The sequence below is a fragment of the Platalea leucorodia genome (genome assembly GCF_965183815.1).
Source record: "Platalea leucorodia genome assembly, chromosome: W".
NCBI classification, from domain to species: domain Eukaryota; kingdom Metazoa; phylum Chordata; class Aves; order Pelecaniformes; family Threskiornithidae; genus Platalea; species Platalea leucorodia.
In genome coordinates, this window is record NC_138859.1 from 23,454,513 (window position 1) to 23,470,191 (window position 15,679).

At 42.2% G+C, this 15,679-nt stretch overlaps 1 protein-coding gene across 1 annotated transcript in view; it reads left to right on the top strand.

Moving 5' to 3' along the window:
• Window positions 1-566: 566 nt before the first annotated feature.
• The window catches only part of LOC309601488 (proprotein convertase subtilisin/kexin type 5-like), a gene marked incomplete at both ends in the record, with an annotated part of 236,784 nt that continues 221,671 nt past the window's right edge, over window positions 567-15,679 (top strand). The window contains one exon of the mRNA XM_082334513.1: window positions 567-764. Within this exon, the coding sequence (XP_082190639.1) occupies window positions 567-764 (198 nt within the window). The remainder of the gene's footprint in view (window positions 765-15,679) is intronic.

The window sequence follows — 15,679 nt, forward strand, 5'->3', positions numbered from 1 at the left end:
AAGGAGGGAAGGCGGGAGGAGGAGAGAGGGAGGAGAGAGGGAGGTGACCGAGCCTGACTGAACTGAGGCGCTCAGCTGCCAACACACGCTGCCTGCTGCTGTGCTGCTCCGGGACTCCGGGCAAGAGGGGGAGAGGGAAGGAGAGGAAAAGCGAGAAGCAGGAAATGAAACAGAAGATCACGAGAAGGGGGAAAATCTGAGAGAGGAGGGAAGAGCAGAGAGGGGAGAGAAGGAACCCTTCTCCCCACAGAGAAGACTTTCCATGTAGCTGGGGACAGAGGGAGAAGACTGGAGCTCGGAAACCGTGAGAAAAGCTTTCCAAGCAAGTTAAGCAATTTACTTAATCCCTGAAGAGCAGAGGGAGGAGGAGAGCAGTAATCATAATTGCTGATCATAATAATTATTCCCAACCCCTCATAATTTAACCCCCAGACAGTTCAATGCACTATTCCAAGCTCTTCCTAGTTTCCTCTTCGGGGTAACTTCGGAGGACTTTGCCGTCGGTTTCGCCTGGAGGTGAGCCTCGGAAGAAGGAAGAAGTTTTGTGGGGGTTCTGTGCGGAGAAGATGGACTGGAACCGCCGCTGCTGCTGGGGAGGCGGAGGCGGCGGGGACCTTCTCTGCCGGCTCACCCTGGTGCTGGGGTTTCTGCTGCCCGCCTGCAGGACGCGCCTGTACACCAACCACTGGGCTGTGCGGATAACTGGGGGGCTCCCGGAAGCCAACAGGATAGCTAGCAAATACGGATACGTCAATATAGGACAGGTAACCCTCCTTCCAACTACTTCCGAGTAGGCGGCGGCGGCGCAGCCAGACGGAGGGGTCTGCTACCCGCCTCGCGGCTCCCGCTATCACCCCGCGCCGCCGGGGCAGGGAACGGGCAGCTGCAGGGCGGGCTCCCCGGCCCCGGCGTCGCTCCAACCCCCCCGCAGGCCCCGCCGCCGCGGGGAGGCCTGGAAAGCCCTCTGCCGCCCCGGCCTCCAGCCGCGGGGCCGGGCGACTGGAAGAAGTGATGCGTGGGGACAGGTATAAAGGAGCTGCGCCGGATCGAGTCAGCTTCTGCAGCCGCAGTCGCCCCTCCGCGGCCAGGTGCGGAGCGGGGCGCGAGTTGCGGAGCCGTTCGCAGGCCGGGGGTGGGGTGGGGTGGTGGCCGAGAGGCCCTGCCGGGGCTCTGCTTGCCTCCTTGCGCTGGTTCCGCGGCACCGCCCCTCCCCTCCATCAAAATAAAAGAGGAGGTTCGCCTTTTATCGAGCGTGTGGTGTCCCCAGTAGCCAGGACGTGGTAGCTGCGGCCGTCTGCCCGCCCGGCGCGGGTGGTATCTCGACCCCCCTTTTGGCAGGGCACGCGGAAGGGAAAGGTGACAAGGGTGGCCCTGGTGCCCTGGGGTTGCATCCGGGCGTGCGCCGGCCGCTACAACCCGCGGCGAGTCTGGGGGCACACGGAAGCAGGGGTCCCACTGGAAAGGGGGAACATGAAGAAGGGGGCCGGGGCACTGCGGCTTGGAAGGAACCTTTGTGGGTCTACCCTGAAGGTCAGACCTGGCCAGCCTCCCTGGCAGGGCCCATGCTCTGTCATGGCCCCCATGTTTCTGTTCCACAGTCCAATAGCCACCGCTTTCTGCTGGGTTTATTGTGAAATGAGGGAAAAGAGGTCAGCTCTTGGATGCCAGTGCTCTTAAAGTAGAATTATGCAGAACTTCCTTGATCTCTGCCTGATCAGTTAGGCAACACCTAACTGGTCAGAGTTAGGTATACATGTAACTCTGAAGAGTCCACAGATGTTTAGCTAGAAAACAACTGTAACTAGCTAGATCCAGAAAACAGTCCATGAGAAAAATTCTTGGATCCAGACAGATCCAGGAACTACAAGTGAGGAAACACCTGGTTCTCACTGGATCCAATCACACTGAAAAATTATCTGCTGCTATAGCCTAGGCACAGTTGCTGTCAAAAAAATAAGATCTCTTTTTTCTGCCACATTTTCTGCCACAGTATCCTAGGCTTTCCTGACAATTGGCCTCAAAATGTGAGCCACATATGCGAGGCTTATAAAGCTGAATGCCTAAAAAATAAACAAGTCTGTTGCACGCTTGCATGCAAATCTCCAAGCACAGATCATCAGTGACACTTACCCAGTTGTTATTTGTATGGTAAAATGAGTTCCCACATACTGTCATTGACTCAAGAGTTTGAAGCATGTATCTCAACCGTTCCCAATTATTGCACACCTGAATGAGACAGTTGTACAGTTTATTTAATATAAATAATTTACATAAGAAAAGCTGGAAAATGACATTGAGGCAGTACAAAACATGGTGTATAAAGACTGAGTACCAGCTTCCCTCTTGAAGCACTTGTGCAGGTAGGCAAGGCTATTCCCATTTGGAGGCACAAAAATTCAGGAGGAAGTTTTTGTGTCAAAGTTGAATCCACATCTGGAAATTGTCATTTTATAAGATGAAGGAATCCAAGAGTAAAGTTTTTTGCATTGATGTGTTTTATTTTTTTCTTATACATGTCTTTCTTTTGCTCAAGATTTTTTTTGTGTATTCCTATCTGGGCCTTTACAATGCTGAAATAAGCAAGATTTAGCTGGTTGGAGGACTTCTCCTTTTGTCTTTTGCCAGGTCAGCTGGCTAATTCAGGGCCTACTTTTTTATACCTAGTACATCCAAATCTCCTGTTGGATTAAGGAAAGAATGTAGTAAGCCACTACTGTCTTCTTATGTGTCAGTGAAGTGCCATGTACCCACCTATGACATATTAATAACAGATACATTACTGATCAGGTGTACAGATAGGAATGAGAGAAAATAGAGACTATGAATAATGAATGACTAAAAAAATACATTACTAGGTATACAGATGAAAATAAGGCATATGTGAAGGGAGTCAATACTGTTATTTAGTTATGCAGATAGGGAGAATGCAAGTAGAACAGAAATGTAAGAATGTTAAATGATGCATGCATGAGAAGGAAAACTGTAGTAATAATATGAACTAGACTGATGGGTGAATTCTATTCTTCTGGCTGTTATGAGCCTTAAAGCACAAGAAGCAGGCAGTGGGCATACGCGAAGAAATTCCACAGAGTTTCCTGTATGTAATTTGGATTTGGAGTGCTAGATTTCATTCTGTCCTGCCAATGTAGAGCTCAGAGCTCTACTGTTGTACAGTTATTTGTCTTAAGAAGTCTTATACATTTGCACAGTCTTACTCAGAATTTCCTTTCATGGGTATCTTTTTAGGATGGCCAGTTTTAGTTTCTGATCATTCCTAGCAAAATCATCTCCAGATGGTATTTATTTCTCAGCATGTTCATTAGTATGTTGGTGGGAATTCTGATGTTTGCAGTGAATCTGTTCTTTTACTCCTACCCTATCCTTATACAATTTTATCAGACTGACCTGGTCACTAGATAGGACTTAGAATTTAAGAATTCAGAGTGCATAAGATAATCAGAATGTCTATGATATGACCATACATGGATTAACATATAAGTTATGGTTCAAAGCCTACATAAAATAATTATAACTGTATTTCTTAAAATGTACAAAAATGTGTATCCTTTTTTGTGAAGCTTATCAAACATATGTAGAGTATATCACTTGTTAGAGATGAGTGAAGAGGAATAAGGCAGTTACATTTTAGAGAAAGGAAGCTAGGAAGAGTCAGGACTGATGAGTAGGATTTGGCTGCAACAGGCTTTTTGCATAGATTTGAAAAAGCAGGGCATTATTTGACTCATAACCAAAACAGGAAATGCAAAAGAATCTATAAGAAGGGGCAAGAATTGGCTGTTTATTATTGGGAGACAATTGGAAATAATTTAAAAATCTGTACTTGAGTGTAAGATGTTGAAAGACTTTTTTTTTTAATCTGAATACAGTATCAAAACACTAAAAGAGAGATAACCACTAAGCAGAATTCTGTTAGAGGCAGGACTTCCCGTGCCTAATGTCTGCATATTGTAGCAGCTATGGTCAGGTAGTTAAACTTCGGTTTTGCAGATAACATCTCTTCCAGTTAAGCTGAAACATTGTGATTAAAGCTGAATATGTCAGTAAGAGCTAAGCTGTTTGCTTTTGCTTGAAGAGGGTAATTGCAAATCTCATAAAAGTACACATCCCTAAATAATCTGAAATAGATGACAAAAAGTGTAGGGCATTAAGCATAATATTTCTGATTAAATTAAATTTGAGAGCTCATATTTAAGAAGAAAGTGCAAAAATCAAAATCCAGGTCCCACTACAGCTGACCCAAAGAACTGACTCAGTGCAAATGACCCAGAAAAATAAAGGAATTAAAATATTCTAGATAAAAGTTAATGAAATTGTGTATAAAAAATGGAAGTCAGGTAGGGACAATTGCAAAGTTGCAAACCTGGAAGATTTTGATAACATATTTAATTGCATGATTAGAGATAAAGGGAACAGTGGAAAAGAGGGGAGGGTTGTAGGTGTTATTCTTACCAGCTAGCTTGTCAGTTTTGAATGAGTGGAGATACAAGAAGCCATGAGAGATATTAGGATAGTGTAGGAGTAAGGCAGTTAAGAGTAGGCAATATTTGGGTTGTGTTTGTGGAGAAATGACATTGAAACACACATTAAGTTGGTCAGTGGAGACAAGATGGTAGATACAGAAGGCCGTGAATTGTAAACATCAGCCAAGATCCCTTCTCTCATTTTTTGTTATTTGGTGCGTTCCTGGTAATAGGCAGAATTTGGCCCTCCCTTTTGGTGCTCATGTGATTTCCAGTAAAGCAATATCCGGTTGAGCCTTGAAATATCTGTAAGTCCATTTTCATTGCCATGATGATGTCTGGAAAGCTACAAAACCTAGCTGAATGATTGGATCAGTCAGTCAGAAATAGATGGATGAAAGGTATGTTAAAGGAGGCCTAGAGATCACCTGCTGCTGAGTAACTGAGTTCTGCAACTCACAGCTTCTGGTAAGCTCCTGTTGCTCTTAAATTCTCCTTGTGGTCTCCATCCCTTGTTACAACTTCCCAGAAATTTGAAGCTTTAGCTTCTCTGCTTATCGAAAAAAGGAGTTTTCCATGAACTTTTTGGAGATATGGCACAAAAGAAAAAGAATTCTCTGTTACTCTGTACTTCAGGCTCCATATTCTGGTTCTTGTTTCCTATTAATTGCCCCAATGTACTGCTCATTTATGCTGTTTTTTCCTTACCATTGCCAATGTGAAATTGATAGTAGACATAGAAGTTTGATTGTCCTTCACAGATATTTGAATTCTTACAGTGAATCTAGTGAGACTGTCATTCATTTTCTTCATGTATGGCTTGGAAAAGCAAAGAGCAGCAACTTAGACCTATCATTATATCAACTGTTATTCAATTTCTGTTCAAAGACTCTTTTCCCCATAGGACTGAATGAAAGTTAGGTATCACAAAAATTGAGGCAGTAGATCGCCTTATCACCTGAGACAAGTGGGCGGGATATCCTTCTGAAAGTCTGAATTTGATTGCTCTAGTTAGTGCCACCAGTTTGGAACTTCTGATTTGAACAGTAGGGCCTGCTTGAGCTGACACTCTGTCGCGAATCCTGATTTAGGATCCTTCCGACTACACCAATTTGTCACGAATGGGTGATTTAGAATGCTTAAGGGATCACCCACAAAGATATTAGCAAAAGTGGTTTTAATATGATGTTGTAAAAGTGCGACTTAACCAAGTTCGATGGCAAGGTTCACTCTGTTAATTACTGCATGGAAGAATCATATAAAGGAAAATTGAGTTACACTTGAGTTAGAATGATTCACAGAGAGACCAGAGATGCAAAGAGTAAGGAAGACCCCCCCATTGAGTCATGAGGTTCAGAGTAGACCCTCTTGCTTTCTAAACTCCTGATGGAACCTAGGTGTGGCTAGGTCCAATCTTAGTCTCAGACTTGGTCAACAGTTTATGTCTAAGGGATTGTACATGCAAAGTTTATATAATGTTTCATTAGCATCAATTCAGCATGCAATCAAAGTTACTAAGACAAAATCAAAGTTACCATACTACAGGGTTATGCGCGATATTGGTCGCTTACCAAAGATCTGTTGTTGGTCCTCTCTGCCTCGAGGAGCAACCTTGAGAGGTGTCCCAGCTCAAGGGGAGATCACCATCATGCAGCCACACTGCCTAGCAGGGAGAGCTCAAAGAAGACTCACTTAGGCTGTCATATTTATAGGATAAAGTGGTTGGCTTGCAGTCAAATTACATACAATGGAAAAGGTATGCAGGAGAGTCCTTGTACCCACAACTTTCTTTGTTCCTTGATAAATGAGTCTTGGAAAAGCCACCTGCTATTCATGTGTTAATCGCATGATTGGTGTTCCAAGCTCATATGCATCGATGCTCACTGTGTTACTCTGCTCCTTTGTGGGTTTTCAGAGAACAGATTGAAACTAGAGTTCATGGCCCAGCTACAGCTCAGGCTTTTACCTCTTCTGGACCCTGCACCAAACCACCACCAGTCTGGTCAAGGGGTCAAGTGCATCTGTCACACACTCAAATCAATAGGCCTATTAAAGGCCTTTCCCATGACTTGAAGCTTGAGTACTTAGTTACTGATAATGTCAGTAACATAACCACAGCTGCATTAAAGCTAATGGAGCAAACACAACGAAGCATCAGTCAGTATACAAAAGAATTTGGAGACCAGTAACTAGTGGTGTACCCCAGGGGTCAATACTGGGTCCAGTCCTGTTTAATATCTTTATTAATGATCTGGATGCTGGGGCAGAGTGTACCCTCAGCAAGTTTGCTGATGACACAAAACTGGGAGGAGTGGCTGATACGCCAGAGGATCATGCTGCCATTCAGAGGGACCTGGACAGGCTGGAGAAATGGGCTGATGGGAACTTCATGCAGTTCAACAAGGGGAAGTGCCAAGTCCTGCACCTGGGGAGGAACAACCCCATGCACCAATATATGCTGGGGGCTGCCCAGCTGGAAAGCAGCTTTGCAGAAAAGGACCTGGGGGTCCTGGTGGGCACCAGGTTGAACATGAGCCAGCAATGTGCCCTTGCGGCAAAGAGGGCCAAGGGTATCCTGGACTGCATTAGGCAAAGTATTGCCAGCAGGTTGAGGGAGGTGATCCTTCCCCTCTCCTCAGCACTGGTGAGGCCACACGTGGAGCCCTGTGTCCAGTTCTGGGCTCCCCAGTACAAGAGAGACATGGGCATACTGGAGGGGGTCCAATGAAGGGCCACAAAGATGATGAAGGGACTGGAGCATCTCTCCTGTGAGGAAAGGCTGAGAGAGCTGTGACTGTTCAGCCTGGAGAAGGCTCAGGGAGGGTCTTATTAATCTATATAAATACCTGATGGGAGGGTGTAAAGAAGATGGAGCCAGGCTCTTTTTAGTGGTGCCCAGTGACAGGAGAAGAGGGGCACAAGCTGCAACACAGGAGGTTCCGTATGAACATCAGGAAACACTTTTTTACTGTGAGGGTGACTGAGCACTGTAACAAGTTGCCCAGGGAGGTTGTGGATTCTCCCTCCTTGGAGATATTCAGAAGCTGTCTGGATGTGTTCCTGAGCAACCTGCTCTAGGTGGCCCTGCTTGAGCAGAGGGGTTGGACAAGATGACCTCCAGAGGTCCCTTCCAACCTCAACCATTCTGTGATTCTGTAATCAGTCCCAAGACCTCCTCTCTTCGATTGGGCTTTTGAATAGCATAAGCATGTAAAGTCATGGCTTAAATGCATAGATGTGATCTTTTTCTTTCCCCATCTATTTCAGGCATCTCTGGCATACCCGTCATTCTGCAATGAGTGTGGGGGGTGGGGGTGTGTGTGAGGTGAGAAGAGAGAGAGATGGTGCAGGGTTCTTTCTGGATCTCAATAAGAAAGGCCCGACAACAAATGCCTACATAAAGTAGCTGTTTTAATAAGACAGAATAAGAAGAGGAATATAGATAGTGAGTAAATCTTAACTTCCCTTCAGATGCTGGGAACCCTGTGTTCATGCAGCATTGGACAGACCCCGGATGGATTTTCCCACTGCACGCTCCACAGATCCTATTCATGGAGAGAGGTTCCTCCTTTGTGGCCATTTGAGCTATTATATAATTTCCTTACAAGAAAACAACTCTATTCATAAAGGATGTTTACATGAGAACTTCCTGCTGCACTTTTAGATAAAGGCAAGGACACGCAGGTGGTGTAATCGCTGGTACCAAGTGGGAGCTGCTTGCAGGCTCCTCTGTTACAATGAGCTGGCTGAATTTATATTGCGACCAAGGAATTTGTGCAGCACAACACAGCCCTGGGCCTACTCAGGTTAACTGTTATATGGATCACTAACTCCTAAATGTGCAATGGTTTCTCAGTCAGGATCAATACATTCCACCCCTTGATCCACATACATTTTACCTTTCCCAAAGATATTATAATTTACAGATTATATTACTAAACTGTTCAGCTAATAGGAAGCTTCCTGACAGGTTAGAATATTATCTCTGTCACAACATCCACCAGTGTGCAGCAGAGGCCTGCACTGGGTATTCCAGCAGATTCCCTTACAATGGCTACTCATGCTAACATATGGGCTTATCAAGCTCTAAGTACAAGGCCCAGTACAGGAGACATGGCTTATTCAAGATCACTAACTCCGTGAATACAATGTCTTCTGCAAGGCTCCCAATACACCCTTGAAGTGCAATTAGTAGTTTCTCTAGTGAACAAATCTTTGTCTCCTGAAAAGTTCTTTTCTGCTTTACGTGAATAGGTCTTTTAAGAAAGCCAGGAAATGGTAATCCCTCTGGGGTTGTGATAAGGTAGTATAATGCAAAGCAGCCAAAGAATGACTCTAAGTTGCACACTGGATGGAGCTATATGGAACTGTTGTGGTTTAGCCCCAGTCGGCATCCAAGCACCACAGACCTTCTTGCTCCCCCCTCCCCCCAGTGGGATGGGGGAGAGAATCTGAAGAGCAAAAGTAAGAAAACTCGTGGGTTGAGATAAGAACAGTTTAATAACTGAAATAAAATAAAATATAATAATAATAATAGTAATGAAAAGGAAAACAACAAGAGAGAGAAACAAAACCTAGGAAAAACAAGTGATGCAGCCACTCACCACCTGCTGACCGATGCCCAGCCAGTCCCTGAGCAGTGATCCCTGCCCCCCGGCCAACTCTCCCCAATTTATATACTGAGCATGATGTCATATGGTATGGAATAGCCCTTTGGCCAGTCTGGGTCAGCTGTCCTGGCTGTGCCCTCTCCCAGCTTCTTGTGCACCTGGCAGAGCATGGGAAGCTGAAAAGTCCTTGCCTAGTGTAAGCCCTACTTAGCAACAACTAAAACATCAGTGTGTTATCAACATTTTTCTCATACTAAATCCAAAACACAGCACTATACCAGCTACTAGGAAGAAAATTAACTCTATCCCAGCCGAAACCAGGACAGGAACATATCCTGTCCCCAGCAGTTTCCTGATTAAATATTTTACCCTTCTGTCCCTTCTGTCTCACAGTGGCTACACAGAGCAGACCTTTCTCTTAGAGCAAAGTGTCTGTCATTGACTTTTGGGAAAGTTTGGCTGTCTAGATGGCAGCTGCTGAGGATTAAACATATTGAAACATATAGTCTGTTTTGCATTTTGTGCAGTTGGTGGAAATATTATGACTGCTGATAGAGTGGAGATTTGTTACTATTCAGGGAAAGAAGGAAGCTTTCTTTTGATATAGCCATGAAAATTATAGTATACTGATATGTCATCTTGGTTTCCATAGTTTTCTTTGTTTCTTGTAAACACAGCTTCTCACTGGATATAAATTTGTGGTTTGGTGCTAAAATATTCTTAATAGACTGGAGAAAGGAACACCAGCTTATAGAGGGATGACTTGTGAAACATCTGAGAAGCTGGGAATGCTGCTCCTAGCTCTGACACTGAAGCCCTTTGTGCTCTTGAGCTAATGACTTAAACTTTTTCTCCCCACTTTATTTATAGAGACAAAAGAAGAGAAACACCAGTAACTGGGGGTAGACGCATGAGTTTCTTTTCATTTCAAACACGTGGGCTTCAAAATAAGGAAAGCTTTCTAGGTTTGTGCTCTTCTGGGTGCTTCATCAGTCTGCTGCTATCAGGAGCCAGGGATTTCTCATTCAGGCAGGAGACTTTCCTTGAGGCTATAGGAGAGAATGAGAGAAACAAACAGCTGATATCCCCAAGAGGACAGAAGAATGGGAGAGGTGAAGATATCTTTTCTGTGGTTCCAACAAGGAAGAGAAATGCTGCATTAATTAATATAGGAGTAAACTTTAGATCCCTCTGTTCCTTTTTCTTCCTTAATTCTAGGCAGGGTCAATACTTTTCTAAATCCCATCTTTCCTCTCCTAATTGTATTCTTCCAGTAATCTTTGTTTTCTGATCTCTTCCAGGGTCTAGTGGCTTACTCCCCACCTTCTGTCACCCTCAGGAGGTGACAGACTGCCCTTTCCCTACTTTTTCCTGCCTACAAGGAGTACATGCTGTTTACAAAAAGACACCTAAGTAGGCTAAGCTTGAGGAGCTGCCCAGGAGCCACTGTTAGCTATATGGATTTGGTTTTTAAGATAAATAGTAAATGAAAGATAACTTATTGGGAGTTTACAAATTTAAAGCCAGCAAATCACACACAAAGAGATAATAAATATTAGTTCATTTCAAACCCGAGGTCCCAATGATGGCACAGATAAGATGTTGTGTAACAAGATCAATTGATCAGAAAAAATGGGAAGAATGTCTGTTTTCGATTTTCCAAATCTATTCCTGATGGGAGGCAAAAGGAAATCTTGCAAACTAAGTAGTTGAAATTGGAAGACTAGAAAAAAGCATTTCAGCTGAAAGAAAAGGGAGCTTAAGGTAAGATAAAGAGCCTAAAGTAAGGTTGCCTTCAGCAAACGCAGGATCAGCTATGCCCACATCTTTCCTGGCAGATATTAAACCTGTTTTTGAAGGTCTTCAGTAAGGAGACTCCACAGTGCCAGGGCATGGTCAATTCTAGTGGTTCATTATCCTCATTGCCCCCTTGAAGTCTAAGCTGCATCTGTTTTCCTGCAGTTTAAAGCCTGCATTTCTTTCTCTATGAACGTAAAGAACAGCAACAGCAGAAAAGTTGTAGTGTTCCACTCTTCCTTCCACCCACTTTTTCTTTTTTCATCCAAGCCCAATTCTTTCCCTTGTTTCACATAGGTCGTTTTCACTGATCAGTTTTGCTGTTTAACTCTGGTCTTTCTAACTGATCCTCATCTTCTTGAAGAATAGGTGGAATATTCCTGCTAGAGCTTTACTGGTGAGTAGAGAATAAGGATCCCTTTAGGTGTCCTGAGGACAGCACTCCTATTTACATATCCTATTATGGTGCTTGTCTTTCCCGTGGCTGTATGACATTGTTGACTTCTGTTCAGCTTGTGATCTGCTATAGCTCACAGACTGATTCTGCCGAATTTGTAGACAGTTGTTCTCCAGCCTGAATTTGTCCAGTAGATTATTCTTGATTAGGTGTAGTACATATAAACATCTATATCTATTCATAGATTTGTATATATATTTATAGATGCAATTTTTAATTTGCAAAGTATCAGCTCAAAATAAATATAAAAATCACAGTGATATTGGACTACATCATCAGGTCCAGTTCATTGCTGTTATAAGCCTTTAAGTCTTTACAAGTGGATCTCTTTCCATGGTTTTTAAATCAGTTTAAAACTTACCAGTTTTAAAAGTGGTTAGATTACTTGTCCTCAGTCTGGAAAGCTGTTTCTTCACTGATTTCCAATTTACAGACTAAATTTAGTCATGGCTAGTACATATCTATTTGTTCTTTTGCTTAAATAGCTCTTCTGTTTCTCCAGTGCATTTGCTGGGGGAACCAGCCTTTGGTTTTGCTAATGTAACTTCTGTTTTCCTTTTAGAAGGATGACTCCCATGGTCATCCCAATTGCTGTGTTTTAGTTGAAATCCATTTATCTTGACCAGAAAGATGGCCAGCTTGTGTACAGCCTCACCACTGCTTTGTACAGTATCATAAATAATTCTCTGGGCTTTGTCAGGCAAGATATTTCCAGTATCATATTTGCATGTTCTGTGATTCTGTGATTGACCAATATATCTTTCTCTTCCTTTCTAAATGATGAACTGTAAAATCACAACATAGGGAAATACCTATGTCAGCCATGGATCTGATTAAATCATATGACCCCTAGTGAGGAACTGTGGTGCTCTTTGTCATGTACCACACAGGAAAAAATGTGATCAAACAGAATCCTGCTTGCCAGAGATCCAGCCTGAGCTGGATGTGATTTCTGTGTACTTAGAAATTTTAGGATTTTTTGTCCAGACACTTGTCCAGTCTCTCAAATAAAAGTAAACTTTCAGTGTCCACAATATTCTTTGGTGAGGATTTAAGAGTCTGCTACTTCACTGCATGAAGAACCACCTCTCTTTTGCTTGTTTTGAACCTGACTCCTACTAGCTTTGTTTAATGGCCTGTAGTTCTTGTACTGAAAAAGACTGTGAAAGTGAATCCTCATCCACTCTTCTTATGCCATACATGATTTTTTAGATTTCTAACATTTCCACTTAAATTGTCTCTTCTCTGGACAGAAGAGTCTTAGCTTACTTAGCTATTCCCCATACAGAAGGTGTTCCACCCCTTTCTTCATCCTTTTTGTCCTTTGAAACTTTTCCAGCTCTATTATGTCATCTTTGAATAGAGAAGACCAGAACTGCACATAATACTCAAAGCATGGGAAAACCTTGGATAATCTGTATAGTGGCATCATGATGTTCTCTGCTTTGTTCTCCATACCTTTCTTGATCATTTCAAGTATGTGATTTGCTTTTGGGGCTACTACTAAGCTGAGGTTTCCATGCACTAGTCTGCCATAACCTTGAGATCATCACTCCTCCGTGGTACTGGGCAGCTCGAAACACTTCATTTTATGTCTGAGGTTAGGATTATACATCAGTTCATCTACATTTATCTACACTGAATTTAATTTGCTGTTTTATTGTTGGCATTCAGTTTTGCAAGGTCCTGTAGCTCACGCATAGTCAACTGTAGCTTTTACAGCTATGATTGGTAACAATAGCTGATTTCTACACCTCATTGCATACTCCCTTTTCCATGTCATTTTTTTTTGTGAAATAGTATAGGTCCCAGAAAAGATTTTAGCACAGACCCTGGCAGAACTCCAGTGGGGACCTCCCTCCATAACCAAACTAATTATTACTAATCTATGTTTTCAGTCTTTTAACTGACTGTTTGCTTGTGCAAGGACCTTCCTCTTATGGCATGGCTTCTTAATTCCTTAAAAGCTGTTGGTGAAGGACATAATTGTCAAAAGCTATTTGGAAATCAAAGTAGAGTATATCTACTGGGTCACCTTTATCTGCATGCTTGACCTTTTCAAAGAACACTAATAAATTTATAAGGCATAATTTTCCTCTGTTTGACTTTTTCCAAGTAGGTCATTTTTTATCCAAGTGTCCTCTATCTATCTATCTATTAATAATCTTTTTCTTATAGTTTCTACTCATTTGCCTAGTAGACACCTGCAAGTCTATAGTTCCCAGATATCCTTTTTAAAAATTGACATCACATTTGTCACCCAGCTGTCCTCAGATATGAAAACAGTTTTGAAAACCTCAGTGAGAGGTTTCATGCCACTGCTCCTATTACTTTCAATTACTTAATTTACTGATTTTTTTATTCATCCTATTTTATTTCATCCTTATTTCTTTCGAATTCTTGGATTGCAGGATATTTGCATTTAAAGTATCATATCTCAAGTAGCCCATCTGAGCTGAACTGAAGCAAACAAATCAATCAGATGCTAAACTGTGAAAAATATTTTATGATCTGTAGGTAGCCTGGTGTTCAGGGGGCCAAGCAGGAGAATGAACAACAATGGCAGGGCTTTAAGCTGAGAAAGTTCCCCTACCCTTCTTGGAAATCAGTAGCACAGCTTCATTGCAGGAATGGACTATAGAATAAGCTCTGTAGTAGTTTTATCAGTTGGAAGTGGAGAGGAGCCAGTCCAGATATTTGAACACTGATCTTATAGCTCAGATTAGCTTTTTCTGCTTTTTAAGAAAAACACTTCTCTTACTGGACCTCAAAGAGAGTCTCTGAAATGTAGCTCAGCAAAGCATTCAGTTGAAATTTGTAAAGATCTCAATAGCCTTTAAACATGAATATTAGAAATACAATTGCAAGTACCCCGATAATATTGGAGAGTCTGACAAACCAGATGCATTCCATCAGTGCCACACAATAAGAGCTCCATCCCCAAACAGCATTACAGTATTATAGTTCGCTATTGCTTTCAGTTTTCTTCTCAGAAGATTCCCTTTTGCTCCACTGTAAGCAAAATCATTCCTCTTCTTTGGATCTAAAGCATAACATTAGTATAATGTTATTCACACCTATTTGAAGTGCAAGGTCATTTCTGGAGAGGATACACATCACAATATCTGGTATTTCCTTGAGGCTCTGACATGTGCCCATCTCTGCATCACTGTCATTACACTTTTCTGCCTGTCTGGTCGAGAGATACCTTTGGTTCAGTACTAATCACCTTAGGGAAGTTTAAATATCCCTTGTCACTGAAAAGATCCCTCCCTATAGTTCTTAGGCCGGTATATGATGATCGTGGCCAACTGACAAATCACAAAGCCATCACCTGGGCAAATTGATAAATACAAATAAACAGGGTTGCTGAGCCTTGCTTTCTAAAAGACTTAATCACCCTATGACACGAGGGGCTCTAGACTGTGTTGGTAAGGGCAGCAATAAATATCTCATCAATAAACGGTTCTATCATTGCAATAGACTGCTCTTTTGGAAGCTTTCTTATAAATAAATATAATGTCCATCTTGTGAAATTTAAATAACTTCCATTTTTGACTGGAAACTAGGAATATTAATCTGACACATATAATTACATAGTGAGCAAGTTCTAGTGGTGGCTGGTATCTTTGGTGATTTCTTAATCTTTCTGACCTTGTAGGGCTGATATAGCATGAAAACAAATGTTTCAAAATGGAAATGCAAACCCATTTATATAGAAGAACACCTGGTTTTATCCAATTCATTGCTACCATTCCAGCTGACCAGCTATCCTCTATTTAAGTATTGCGATAACAATGCGTTAAACAAATATGCAACAGAAACATTTCTCCTTTCTCCAAGGAAATGCAGTTTGAGATATGCAGCTAAGCTTTCACTCAACCTTCAAATTCCAAGATTTTGTTCTCTAGACAATTAGGCTGCTAAGGAATATTTTTTAAATGTGTGAAATGGACATTTTATGCAAGCTTTGACCTGATTTTTGTCATTGGTTTTAGTAACTTCAGATATTTAATCACAAACTATAATTGGCTATCAGTTCTCCTTGACTTTTTTCTATAGTTTGAAGTAATTTCACAGCTGATATAAGAACCTAGGCATTAGGACGCTAACTTACTATAGAATGTAGGCCTTGTTCCTCATTGAGGTCTAAATTAAAAAAATTGTTTCTTCATTAAGTGCTTATTGCAGCCCCCATTAAATACAATGAAAGATCCCACCGATTCCAGTGAAAGCTGAATCGAACCTTAATAGATCTTCCAGCACTGTGGAAACTGGCAGAGAAGGAGTGAGACCTATATATCTGAATTGATACATGTTCCATTTTTTTCTGC